Below are 14,472 nucleotides of genomic sequence, written 5' to 3'. Positions count from 1 at the left end.
ATGTCAGGTTAGTATTATCAGTTTAGATCACTTTGTTTTATCTATGAATTTATGGTTGAAATTTACAATAATAATCAATATGCTGGAATAGATGTTTTTCTAATTGTAAAAATATAATCTTGAATAGATACATAAGATCAATAAGCAATTTATAATCATCACGATTATCGTGTATCACACAATTTTACCTTCATTGATTCCATGGAGATCTAGGGTTTTAACCCCTGATATCATCCGAACCCACGATTGGTTGAAATTGGGGAAACAGTAGATTTAAATCTAATAAACCCTAGGTTGGAAATGAGGATGATGAGTCATGATGCTAACATTTTAATAAACAAATTAATAAAGGTAACTTTTTAAATACATTTACTTTATTATCATTATTTATTTAATTCTAACTAACTTCAATTGTATTATATAAACATATTATGTACATAATTTCACATTTCATTTCCTAACCTATGTCTTCTTATGCAGAAAACAACAGTAACATGTACCACATGCAGGCCAAAGAGAAAAGAAGACAAAGAAAAATATATTTGGAAAATAAAAGATCGAAGAAAATAAAAACAATACCAAACGTTCCAAGTATATCATTACAGCATCTCTTCAAAAAAAAACCATTAACTATAACCGTATTAGTATTTTATATTCCATCTTTTACTATTATATAGTTGAATACATATATTTACAAGTTTTATAAGTTATTTCTATTTGCAGATCAATCAACCAACATTGTTCGTCAAACTCAAAATGTCAATTCATTTACAACACCTGCAAAGCATAACACAACCATACAATACTGTCCTTCCTTTACAGATGTTAGAACTCCATTTTCTAACATTACAAATGTTATAAATCCGTTATCTAACATTACGAATGGTAATTATTTTTGGTTTTTAAAATATACTATTATCCATTATGTAAATATTTATTTATTTAGTTAACTATTTTATTTTTATTTTATTCAGATAACATTGGTTTCGATAAATATATCACTTCCAAGTTAGCAAAGAAAAGACAGTACCATGTACTTTCAAATGATATGACATCAAAAAATGCATCTACAGTAACAACTTCTTCATCATCAATCAAGTTAAATCCAGGATGTCATAAATTAAAAACGAAGGCAAGACATTTATCCCCTATCCCATTGATTGATTTGACAGAAGATGTAGAAAATATACATCAAGTGAACAATGAAAATCGTATAGTTGGTATCTCAAATGGTAATGAAAAAATAAAATCCATTTTACATTTCAGATACTATGTTCTATATAATTATAAAATTCATTGATATTTCATTCAACGCTTTTATTTTACAGAATATTTGGATCATGGTGATAACTTTTATTCTTTATGCAGGAACAAACAATAATATGTACTACTTGCAAGCAAGAGAGAACAGAAGACATAGAAAATTATATTCGGATAATAAGAGATCGAAGAAAAGGAATACAAAATACACTGTTCAAAATCCGTCTACACCACATGTCTTGAAAAACACGGATAACTGTAATTTTTTTTTTTTTTAAATTTTTACACTTCATTAACCTATATAAAAAATACATACATTCTCATCATTTTATATTATTCCCCTGTAGTAATATAAAATTTGAAATTGTAATTTTTAATTTATAATATATGTCTTCAATTTTTATAACATGTTGTTTTTTACAGATCAATCAAAAAACGTTGTTCAACAAAATGAAAATGTCTTTTTCTATAGATCACATGGAAACCAAAGTACACCCCTACAATCTTCTCCTTCATGTATAAATGTTAGAACTCCGTTATCTAACATTTCAAACGGTAATAATATTTGTTTTTGAAATTTACTTTTAACCACTTTCTAATATATTTATATATATTTACTACTTTTTTCCAGCTAATATTAGTTTCAATAACTATGTTACTTCAACGTTACAAAATAAAATACATTACTCTGGACTTCGTAATGGCATGACTTCAAGAAATGCATCTACAATAACTGCTTCTTCATCATCAATCAAGTTAAATCCAGGATGTCATAAATTAAAAAGGAAGTTGGAACATTTATCTCCTATTCCATTGATTGACTTGACAACAGATCTAGAAGATGTACATGAAGTCAATAATGAAAACCTAATAGTAGGTATTTCCAAAGGTAATACATATATATACCCATTTTTTATCTTACACCTGAAATATCATATTGTATATACTTATAAAATTAAATATTTTACTAAAACAACTTTATTTTCTTACAGAATATTTGGATCATGGTGATCAAATTGTTGTATGTCAAACATGTCATGCAAAATTATGGACAAATGAATCCATAAGAGGAAAAAAAAAGGGAACACAAATTATTCATTATGTTGTGGTTATGGCAAGGTTCAACTACCAGATTTAAAGAACGCACCACCAACTTATGAAAGAATGTTCAGAGCAACGGATTCTAAAAGCAAAAACTTCATGAAAAACATTCGACGTTACAATTCAATGTTTTCTTTTACGTCAATGGGTGGTAAAATTGATTATTCAATCAATAGAGGAAATGCTCCATATATTTTCAGACTTGGTGGTCAAAATTATCATACTATTGGAAACCTTTTACCACCAAATGGATCGCAACCAAAATTCTCTCAGTTATACATTTATGATACTGAGAACGAAATTTCAAATAGACAAACATGCTTTGGGTATATTTTCAAACTTCTTATTCATACTTAAGTTTAATCTTTTTTTATTTTTATTTTTTTACTAATATTATGTATATTTTCAATTTTTATAGTGGGGAAAAGCATCAATCTACATCAATCGATAATGATATTATTCAAGATTTGAAGGTGATGTTAGATTCAAATAATGTCTTGGTTAGCTCTTATAGGATGGTAAGAGATACTTTTAAAAAAAATCCTGAAGTTGATATGAAGTTAAGAATTATCGGGAAAAGGGATCGAGATGGAAGGACATATAACCTACCAACTGCTTCTGAGGTTGCCGCTTTAATTGTAGGTGACAATTTTGATTCGGTTGAAAATAGAGATATTGTTGTTCAGACAAAATCGGGATTTCTACAGCGTATCAGTGAATTGCATCCTTCTTACCTTCCTCTCCAATATCCGCTACTATTTCCATATGGGGATGATGGTTACAACGTTGATATTCTTCATAGAGGTGTTGAATCTACAACCAACAACAAGCGCTCGAAATGTACAATGAGATAATTTTTCGCTTTTAGAATTCAAGACAGAGATCATTCGTTCTCACTGATTCGTAATTCAAAAAGGTTGTTTCAACAATTTTTGGTAGATGCGTATACGATGATTGAAAGTGAAAGAATGTATTTCATACGTAGCCAACAACATGTTCTTAGATGCGAGTCTTACGAGAATTTAAGTAAACAAAAAGCTCAAGGAACTACAAATATCTCCAACATCGGCCAACGTGTGATATTACCTTCATCTTTCACAGGTGGTGCGCGTTATATGCTGCAAAACTATTTGGATGCCATGTCGCTATGTAAATGGTTTGGATATCCTGATTTCTTCATAACCTTTACGTGTAATCCCAAATGGCGAGAGGTTAAAAGGTTCCTTAAGGATACTTCACTTCAACCAGAAGACAGACCTGATATACTATGTAGGTTGTTCAAGATCAAGCTTGATGCATTTATTAAAGACCTAAGGGAGAATCACATTTTCGGCATAGTTCAAGCAGGTATTTGAAATTATGTTTCTTCATAATTGATAAAAGTTATAATTTTTATTACATATTTTTTATATTTTTCCTTACGGTATAATCATTTTTTATTTTTTTTTTTCCAAAATATTTTGCAGTTGTTTATACAATTGAATTTCAAAAAAGAGGTTTGCCGCATAGTCATATATGTTTATTTATGCATTCTGACTACAAGTTACCCACTGTTGAATTGATCGATACGATAATTTCCGCTGAGATACCAAACATAGATGAAGATCCAGAGTTGTATAAACTTGTGCAAGAGTTCATGATTCATGGTCCATGTGGAGCTGAAAACATCAATTGTCCATGCATGATCGACAACAAGTGTTCGAAAAACTTTCCAAAACAATTTTGTAATCATAACTCTGTTGATCAGAATGGTTTTCCATTATATAGGAGAAGAAATGATGGTCATTTTGTTGAAAAATCGGGTGTGAAATTGGATAATAGAAATGTTGTCCCATACAACAAATATCTATTGAAAAGATATCAGGCACATATTAATGTTGAATGGTGCAATCTGGGTTCTTCTATAAAGTATTTATTCAAATACATAAACAAGGGACCTGATAGAGCTACAGTTGCCGTTGTACGAAGCAATAATGAAGCTGATAGTAATGATGTAGTCGATGAAATAAATGAGTATTACGACTGTAGATATTTATCTGCATGTGAAGCATCATGGAGAATTTTTAAATATGATGTTCATTACAGATATCCTTCTGTGGTTAGACTTCCTTTTCATCTTCCTGGTCAACAACAAATCGTATATGGGGAAGACGATGATATTCACGATGTTCTCGACAAACCCTCCGTTGCTTCTTCAATGTTCACAGCTTGGATGGAGTGTAATGCAGTTAATGGTGATGCACGGAAACTTACGTATGTTGAATTTCCTACAAAATTTGTTTGGAATCGTGGTGATAGGATTTGGAAGCCAAGGGAAGTAGGAAAGTGCATTGGTAGAATTCATTCGGTTTCACCTAAACTAGGGGAAGCTTATTTCCTAAGGATTTTGTTAAATAAGGTGAAAGGTCTGAAATCATTTGAAGAAATTCGCACAGTAAATGGTGAAGAATATTCTTCTTTTAGAGATGCTTGTTATGCTCTTGGGCTCTTGGATGATGACAATGAATACATCGATGCAATCAAAGAAGCAAGTCATTCTGGATCTGGTTTTTACCTACGATTCTTATTTGCTACATTGTTGATGTGTAACAGTATGTCTAAACCGGAGGTTGTTTGGGAAAACACATGGGAATATTTGGCAGATGGAATTCTTTATAACCAACGACATAGATTCAAATCTCCAGGTATTAAAGATTATTATTATTATTATTATTATTATTATTATTATTATTATTATTATTATTATTATTATTATTATTATTATTATTATTATTATTTAAGTAGTCATTTATTTATTTTTAAACATACATTAAATAATACTTTTAATTATAAATAAATATTGTTAATAATATTTCTAATTACTTAGCTCTTTGTCCTCCAGACTTATCACTCAATGAAGATCAGCTTAAGAACTTAACTTTGTTCGAGATAGAACAAGTTTTACTTCGGAATAACTCGAGTCTAAAAAATTATAAAAACATGCCTATCCCGGATCTTGATTCTGTTTCTTCTTCAAACAATCGACTTATCACCGAGGAGCTAGAATATGACATTACCGCTATGAAGACCGAGTTTGATCGTATGTTTCTTGCATTGACAAATGAGCAGCGTCACATTTTTCTTGATATCATGAGTGCAGTTAAAGAAAATAAAGGAGGTGTCTTCTTTGTTTATGGTTATGGTGGAACTGGTAAAACTTTTTTATGGAAGACAATATCTGCCGCTATTAGAAAAGATGGTCATATTGTTCTAAATGTTGCTTCAAGTGGGATTGCTTCATTATTATTGCCCGGAGGTAGAACAGCACACTCCCGATTTATAATTCCATTTGAACTAACAGAAGATTCTGTTTGTAGAATAAATCCAGATAGTGACCTTGCAAGCTTATTGAGAAAAACCTCATTGATAATTTGGGATGAAGCTCCTATGGTCCACAAGCACGCATTTGAAGCTTTAGATCGAAGTTTGAAAGATGTATTCAAGTCTGAAAATTCTAGCAACTCAGATATTCCGTTTGGAAGGAAAGTTATTGTTTTTGGAGGAGATTTTAGACAGATCTTACCTGTTATTCCAGGTGGAAGTAGACAAAACATTGTTAATGCTTCGTTAAGTTCTTCATATTTATGGCAACATTGCAAGATCCATAAATTAACAAAAAACATGAGACTAAGTGTTGGAAGGGATCAATCTGATATAGAAAAAATCGGAGATTTTGCAAATTGGTTGTTGGATATAGGAGAAGGCAAACTTGGTGGTATCAACGATGGAGAAACGGTTATTGATATTCCAGATGATATTCTCATTAATGATGCACATGATCCTATAGGTTCATTAATCGAGTTTGTATATCATTCGATTTTGGAAAAGTACAACAATACAAGCTATTTTCAAGAAAGAGCAATACTTGCTCCAAAGAACGAAGTGGTTCAAGAAATAAACGATCGTTTGCTATTGAAATTTCCAGGAGATGAGGTTGAATACTTAAGTTCAGATAGTATATGCCAATCTGAATTTCTCCATGATCAATTTGATGCAAATTTATATTCACCTGATGTTTTAAATGGTCTGAAAGTATCAGGTTTACCAAACCATAAGTTAGTTTTAAAAATCGGTGTTCCAATTATGTTGCTGAGAAATATTGATCAGAAAAACGGCTTGTGTAATGGAACAAGACTCCAGGTGATTTCATTGGGCAAACGTGTTATTGAGGCACGTATCATATCTGGAACTAATATTGGAAACCACACTTTTATTCCAAGAATGTCTCTAACTCCATCAGAAAAGAAAATTCCATTCAAATTTCGAAGAAGACAGTTTCCATTGGCTGTATGTTTTGCAATGACCATTAATAAGAGTCAGGGACAGTCATTATCCAAGGTTGGTTTGTTTCTCAAACATCCCGTGTTTTCACATGGCCAATTGTATGTTGCTTTATCTAGAGTCTAAAGTAGGGACGGATTAAAATTGTTAATTTTAGATAAGGATGGTAGTCTCACAAATAAAACTTCCAATGTCGTTTATAAGGAAGTTTTTGGGAATTTATAAACAATGCTTTTCTACCATCTTTTATTTACTTTTCTACCATCTTTTATTTACTTTTCTTGTATCGTACTTCATCTATCATATTAATTAATTAATTTTTACAACTTTATTGTATTTGACTTATTCATATTAATGCTAATATCACTATTCTTCATTTTTTCTAAACTTTCATATCTTTTTTTTGTTACAAATTAAAAACTATAATTATATTTCAATTTATCACCCGTGGATTTCCACGGGTTTAAACCTAGTTCTTTTATCAAACAAACGTTTTTTCAAATTCAACTACTAATTTCGTGTTGTTTATGACTTTTTTTTCTAGGACATTTTTTAGATGTAGAAGAAGAGGGAAAATGCTATTTGGTGAGGTGTTGTGTTAAAGAAACTGTTTAGGGGAAATTAATGTAATTGTTAAGTATACTACATATCTTTATGTTATGTTTAGGAATGTATGAACATATTAAGAATTACTTGTGTATTGTTATTTACACGAAGATGTTAAAGAAAAAATAATGTAATATCTTTCTGATATAGAAAACCTTTAACCTTATGCTTACATACTTTTATTGTTTTTGTAAATTCAATTGAGATTAGATAAAATTGTTTTTAATTTGTTATTGCTAAAAAAACAAAATTACATGAATTCTTGATAAAACTATTAGTTTAACCTCACGTTTTCACCAATATTCATTAATCAAAACTAGAAAGGATTCTCCGGCGTTGTCGGGGTCGGAAGGTATTGCTTTATAAAATAAAGTAGCATGTTCAATTGAATTGAGATAATCCAGCAAAGGAAGATAAACAATACCATCAAATTACATAAGTAAAGAAATCTAAATAATTATTTCTTACAATAAATGAGGAAAATAAAGAAATGGTGTCACAAATTGAATTTTATTGTCATGTATGACAGCGGCCGGAAAACCAATCCGAAATATATAGACCGTTGTTTTTTGTCCGTTAATGTGAGGGTAATTTGTTCTTTTTAGGTAGTAGGGACTGAATTTATGACCACAGATAAACCATATGGACGATTTATGTAATTTTGGCGGTGGTGGTAGTGGTGGTGATGGCAGATGGTGGGTGGCTTTATGGTATTGGCCGGATATTTTCTAATAAAAAAAACATTAATTTTAAACGAAAAAAAGAAATATAAATTAATAAAAAAATCGGATTAGGAGTAAAAGAGTAACTTTGGTTTTCATCGTTGTCCTCAGTGTGTTAAATCTGGTAAACCACTGGGACCAAAAAAATACAAAAAGGAAGCAACGTTAAAATGACCAAAATATAGTTGAGGGACCATTTTTCAAACGAAAGTGAAAGGGTTGTTTGTGAACAAGCATAAAGGTGAAGGCCTAATGTTGTAAATAGAAATACTAATAATATGTAATAAAATGCGAGAGTTAAAAAAAATTCAAACCAAAGTTAAAGGATTGTTTGTGAACAAAAGCATAAAGGTAAAGGGTCAATGTTGTAAATAGTGGATGACCTGATAAAAAAATATGCCACTGTACTATTAAAATTTTTAAAAATTCAAATCAAATTTAAAAGGTTGTTTGTGAACAAAAGTATAAACATAAAGAGTCAATCTTGTAAATAGTAAAAGACCAAAAGTGATAAAAAAAAATGTACTTGTTACAATTTTTTAGAACTTTAATATATATATATATATATATATATATATATATATATATATATATATATATATATATATATATATATATATATATATATAATAAGTTTTCTTTTTCTAAAACATAAATTCCTAATAAATGCATTCTATTTTTAATGGTTAAAACATTTATTTTATTGTAGATATTATAATGTTAGTCAAACGTTGATTTAAAATATGTTTTCTACGGTATAACTAATTAACAAAACAAGGTTTATGGTACAAGTTACAAAAGAAAAATAAATTATAATGCAAAAAATTGTTTATTTAAATTTTTGTTTATTGTAGTTATCTGTAGACATTAAAAAACAAACTGACTTTTTATTACAAGTTGCAGCCGTTTGGTTTTTCTTTTCTACTGCAGAGGGGTGTAGATGTGGTTTACAGATATCAGACGTTTTCGATTCGAAAAAAAAAACATCTAAATGCTAAATCTCTAATTTAGTTTGATTAAGAGCGGTCTACATATATATATATATATATATATATATATATATATATATATATATATATATATATATATATATATATATATATATATATATATATATATATATATATATCATACATACTTATAAAGCTAGTATTTTTCCTTGAACCTCATGCATTTGAAACCTCCTATTTTAATGAATACCACTCAAAAGTTTCTTAATAATGATTAACAATTCAAAAGTTTTATAACTTATATAATATATTTAATAAACAATTCATGGATACTCTACTATAAAAAGGTCAATCTTTTTTAGTAGACACACAAATACAAATCACATACAAAATTCACAAAGAAAACAAGTTTAAAGTTTTTTGTGTTGGTTTGAGGGCTTTGAACAATTTTTCGAGTCATGTTATTATGTTGAAGTTTTTAATTTGTAAGTTTGTTATATACTAATTCTTTTTTGTATTTTCTTAATTTAAGTATTCTTTTAAGAATATCATTGTATGTTGTGGTTGAAATTTTAATGTAAATTAGATTAGATTAATATTATCGATCATATGTTATGAAATGTGAAATATATAATATTGAATTAACTATTGTATATATGTTTGTATCTTCATGTTCTTTAAAATAATAATTAATTAAAAATCATGGATATATCATATTATCCATATTATCCATGTAAGCCTTTTTTAAAATGCAAATTGTCTATCTTATCACTTTATATTTTAGTATATGTTTAGCATGTTAATTATAATAATAAGTGCTTTTTAAAAGTTTCTTTCACTTATTAATAATAACAAGTGGTTTTAAAATTAATATGCAATAATTATAAATAATAAAATCAAACCACATGGATATGTCATATTATCCATGTAAGTCTCTTTTGAAATGCAAATTATATATCTTATCATTTTATTATTTAGTGTATGTTTCACATTTTAATAATAATATTAAGTGTTTCTTAAAAATCTTCTTTAATTTATTATTAATAATAAGTTGTTTAAAATTAATGAATAACAGTTTTAAATGATAATAACATCAAATTATAAGTTACATCTAACTATAAATAAGTTATATTTTAAATGAACATCATTATTGAAATTAGAAAATGATCACATAAGTAAAAATATAACTAATCAATAATAATAATTGTTAAAAATAATACTAAATAGAGAATTATATTTAATTCTATTAATGAGGAATGTGGATTGATGTCAATGAATATTATTGTTCAAAATAATTGAGATTATATATATATATATATATATATATATATATATATATATATATATATATATATATATATATATATATATATATATATATATATATATATATATATTAGTGTAAAATATTATCTCAAAGTTAATATCAATAACATAACCATTTTAAACATATATTTTTCAATATTTTAACAATATATTTTTAATCTTCGTCATGCAACATTCGAGAATTCATCTAGTGTGTCTATATATATATATATATATATATATAGACAGAGAGAGAGGGGCACACACACTCACATAAATATATATCGTAAAATTATGTTATAATTGTACGTCGTAAATGATTCTCAATAATTACAAAAATGTTAAAAATTATGATATAAAAAGTTAATCGTAAATATACAACGTAACATGACTTTCATTGATAGACATTTGTTTGTCACCTATGAGCATTTACGACAGATATCGTTTGTTGTGTAAAGCCTTGTCCAGTAGTGGTTCTTTATAAATTATAAGCAATTATAACTATATTCATTATACAATATTAAACATATAGTTTTAATATGAAAGCTTGTATATGAACAACTAACTCAAAAGTTCATGGACTTATGACACCTAGCTTTTTAAAGGCAAAGGAAGTAATTCAACTTTAAACTATCAAGCTTAATTTTCAATTTGTATATCCATGAAAAGTTCTTGACACGATCAAAATTCTTTCATTTAGGGCTTCGGATTCAAATGTCTTTTTAGATATTATTAAGATTTTGAGCGTCTATATAATTTTGTTTATTAGATAAATTGTATGATTTTAATGATTCACGAGGAATGTACTAAGGATTTATCAATTATTTTCATTCCGGTTCAAACTTTCTTATTTTTAGCCATGCAATAGTACAACTTTTTTTTATTATTTATTTATTTATTTTTCTTCTGATAGCAAGTATATAACTTTGTTTTTGCTTCCTGTTGTTAATTAAATTGACAAATTTTAATACATTTTGAAAACTCAAAAAATTTAAATTATACCAAAGCTTATGTTTTTATGTACATCACTCATCCTTATGCTTACATACTTTTATTGTTTTTGTAAACTCAATTGAGATTAGATAAAATTGTTTTTTAATTTGTTATTGCTAAAAAAACAAAATTACATGAATTCTTGATAAAACTATTAGTTTAACTTCACGCTTTCACCAATATTCATTAATCAAATTAACTTTTTTTTTTCTAAAACATAAATTTCAAATAAATGCATTCTATTTTAATGGTTAAAACATTTATTTTATTGTAAATATTATAATGTTAGTCAAACGTTGATTTAAAATATGTTTTCTACAGTATAACTAATTAACAAAACAAGGTTTATGGTTCAAGTTACAAAACAAAAATAACTTATAATGCAAAATTTGATTATTTAAATTTTAATTTATTATAGCTGTCTGTAGACATTAAAAAACAAACAGACTTTTTATTACATGTTGCAGTCGTTTGCTTTTTCTTTTCTGTTGCAGAGGGTTGTAGATGTTGTCTACAGACTTCAGACGTTTTTTATTCGAAAAAACAAACAACATCTAAATGATAAATGTGTAATTTAGTTTGATTAAGAGAGGTATATATATATATATATATATATATATATATATATATATATATATATATATATATATATATATATATATAGGGAAAAGTGAATATGTGGCTATCATGTATGTAATATTAGGTATAGAACCATTAAAATTGTCTTCATTTTGATTAAAACACAAAAAAAATTTCTTTGTTAACTTCTTCATATTGCTTTCATAATTTTTTTTCAACATCTATATATTTCGAATGTGTTGTTTTTACTAGACTTCTAGTAGCCTTTATAAATTTCTTTGACACCTACCATATATATACTTGCATGGTTCTTTTTAATGTGTTATGGGAAGAAGTTTATTGGTTTTTAATGAACAATTTTAATCTTTCACTAGAACTCCCTATATTAAATTTGAATATGAAGATTTATAGGTAGTTGATAATGTATTTTTATACATGGTTTGTGGTGCAAAATAAAATATTTAAAACTCCATAAAAATATATACAAAGCCTATCATCTACTCCAATAGTAAATATAAGAAAAATGGTAGAGAGATTTGATTACATTTTGTTAAAACTATGTAGTTTTTGATTGTTCTATACCTAATGTTAGGTACATAACAGCCACATATTCCCTAAGCTCATATATATATATATATATATATATATATATATATATATATATATATATATATACACACACACACACATATATATATATATATATATATATATATATATATATATATATATATATATACACACACACACACACATATATATATATATATATATATATATATATATATATATATATATATATATATATATAGACACACACTTATATCGTAAAATTATGTTATAATTGTACGACGTAAATGATTCTCAAGAATTACAAAAATGTTACAAATTATGATATAAAAAGTTAATTGTAAATATACAACGTAAATGCATGTTGTAATTGTATGTCATGAAGGTCTCTTGTAAATTTATGACAGACCAAATGTCTATCAACTTTATTATGACATGACTTTCATTGATAGACATTTTTCTGTCACCTATGAGCATTTACGATAGACATTGTTTATTTGTAAAGTCTTTTCTAGTAGTGGTTCTTTATAATTTATAAGCAATTATAAATTATAAGCAATTATTACTATATTCATTATACAATATTAAACATATAGTTTTGATATGAAAGCATGTATATGAACAACTAACTCAAAAGTTCATGGACTTATGACACCTAGCTTTTTAAAGGCAAAGAAAGTAATTCAACTTTAAAGTGTCGAGCTTAATTTTCAATTTGTATGTCCATGAAAAGTTGTTGACACCATCAAAATTCTTTCATTTAGGCTCCAGATTCAAATGTCTTTTTAGTTCTTATTAAGATTTTAAGCTTCTATATAATTTTGTTTATTAGATAAATTGTATGATTTTAATGACTCACGAGAAATATAATCAGGACTTATCAATTATTTTCATTCCGGTTCAAAATTTCTTATTTTTAGCCATGCAATAGTACAACTTTTTTTTTTATTATTTATTTGTTTGTTTATTTTTCTTCTGGTAGCAAGTATATAACTTTGTTTTTGCTTCCTGTTGTTAATTAAACTGACCAATTTTAATACATTTTGAGAACTCAAAAAATTTAAATTATACCCAAAGCTTATGTTTTTATGTACATCACTCATCCTTGTTAGGATTACCTAACAAAGTATTAGTGAGGACAAAAAAATGCCCTATTGCTCCCACAAAGCGTTGCTAAAGGTAATAGCGATGACAAATCATCGGTATTGTCATATCGTTATTATTCAAAAATCCCCGCTAAAGATAAATGTCACCACTAATACATGTGTTGCCGCCAAAGGTGCCCATTGCCACTATTACTTCTATTGTCACTATTGCTATCTGTTGCCTCTAATAGCCTTTTAATTTTATTTTTAAACCACCCATTGCATATGCAGAAAAACCGATACAGATTATCAAAAACACAAAGCATTAAATGCAAAAAATTATATGTAATGACAAGTCTAACCAAGAAGGATGCTCTTGCACCATGGCACTCCCTCTTGTGCCATCTTGTTCTCCTCTTGCGCCATGATGTTTCTTGTTGATAAAAAGGTGGACATTCTGACGAAGGCACATAGTGTCATTCTGTTGAGCTTAACGGATGAAGTATTGAGGGAGTTCATGGATTAAACAACTGCTTTTGGGCTCTGTATAAGTTTTGTGACAAGTACCAGAACAACTCACCGACGAACATGTTGTATAAGAAGCAAATGTTGTACACTCTTAAAATGTCTGAAAGTACCCAAGTGAACGATCATCGGGATAACTTTAATCACATCATCTTGGATCTACAAGTTGTTGACATGAATATTGAAGATAAAGATCAGGCACTCATTCTATTATGTTCTCTTCCTAACTCATATGATAATTTCATTGATACCATGTTCTATGGTAGGACAACGATCACTATGAATGATGTGAAGGACTCTCTTATGTCCAACGAATTGAAAAGAAAGAATTATGGTACATTATACTTTGAAATCAAATATCAATTAATGTTAAACTTCGATATTAATTTAATGGTTTTAGACGTTTTGGTAAACTTGATAGTTGGGGTTATAGTTTGGTTTTGGATTGTATAATAA

General features: G+C 27.5%; 1 protein-coding gene across 1 annotated transcript; it reads left to right on the top strand.

Annotated features, from left to right (window-relative positions):
• Nucleotides 1–6,807, top strand: LOC145030545 (uncharacterized). The gene is made up of 13 exons (XM_078978897.1): nt 1–7; nt 724–885; nt 975–1,232; nt 1,369–1,518; nt 1,684–1,776; nt 1,892–2,149; nt 2,253–2,281; nt 2,380–2,687; nt 2,780–3,201; nt 3,301–3,708; nt 3,828–3,857; nt 3,960–5,045; nt 5,228–6,807. Exons 1-13 carry the CDS (start codon nt 1–3, stop codon nt 6,805–6,807), a joined length of 4,791 nt encoding a protein of 1,596 aa, XP_078835023.1.
• The last annotated feature ends 7,665 nt before the right edge of the window (nt 6,808–14,472 follow it).

Source organism: Lactuca saligna, chromosome 2, assembly GCF_052625555.1.
Source record: "Lactuca saligna cultivar CGN05327 chromosome 2, ASM5262555v1, whole genome shotgun sequence".
Taxonomy (NCBI): Eukaryota; Viridiplantae; Streptophyta; class Magnoliopsida; order Asterales; family Asteraceae; genus Lactuca; species Lactuca saligna.
This window is presented reverse-complemented; position numbering and strand designations above follow the sequence as displayed.

Bases quoted from the DNA above. Each gene is read 5' to 3' on its own strand.
- LOC145030545 (XM_078978897.1), top strand. The intron at 1,777-1,891 runs GTATAAATGTTA...ACTTTTTTCCAG, and splicing joins CCTACAATCTTCTCCTTCAT to CTAATATTAGTTTCAATAAC. The intron at 3,709-3,827 runs GTATTTGAAATT...AATATTTTGCAG, and splicing joins TTTCGGCATAGTTCAAGCAG to TTGTTTATACAATTGAATTT.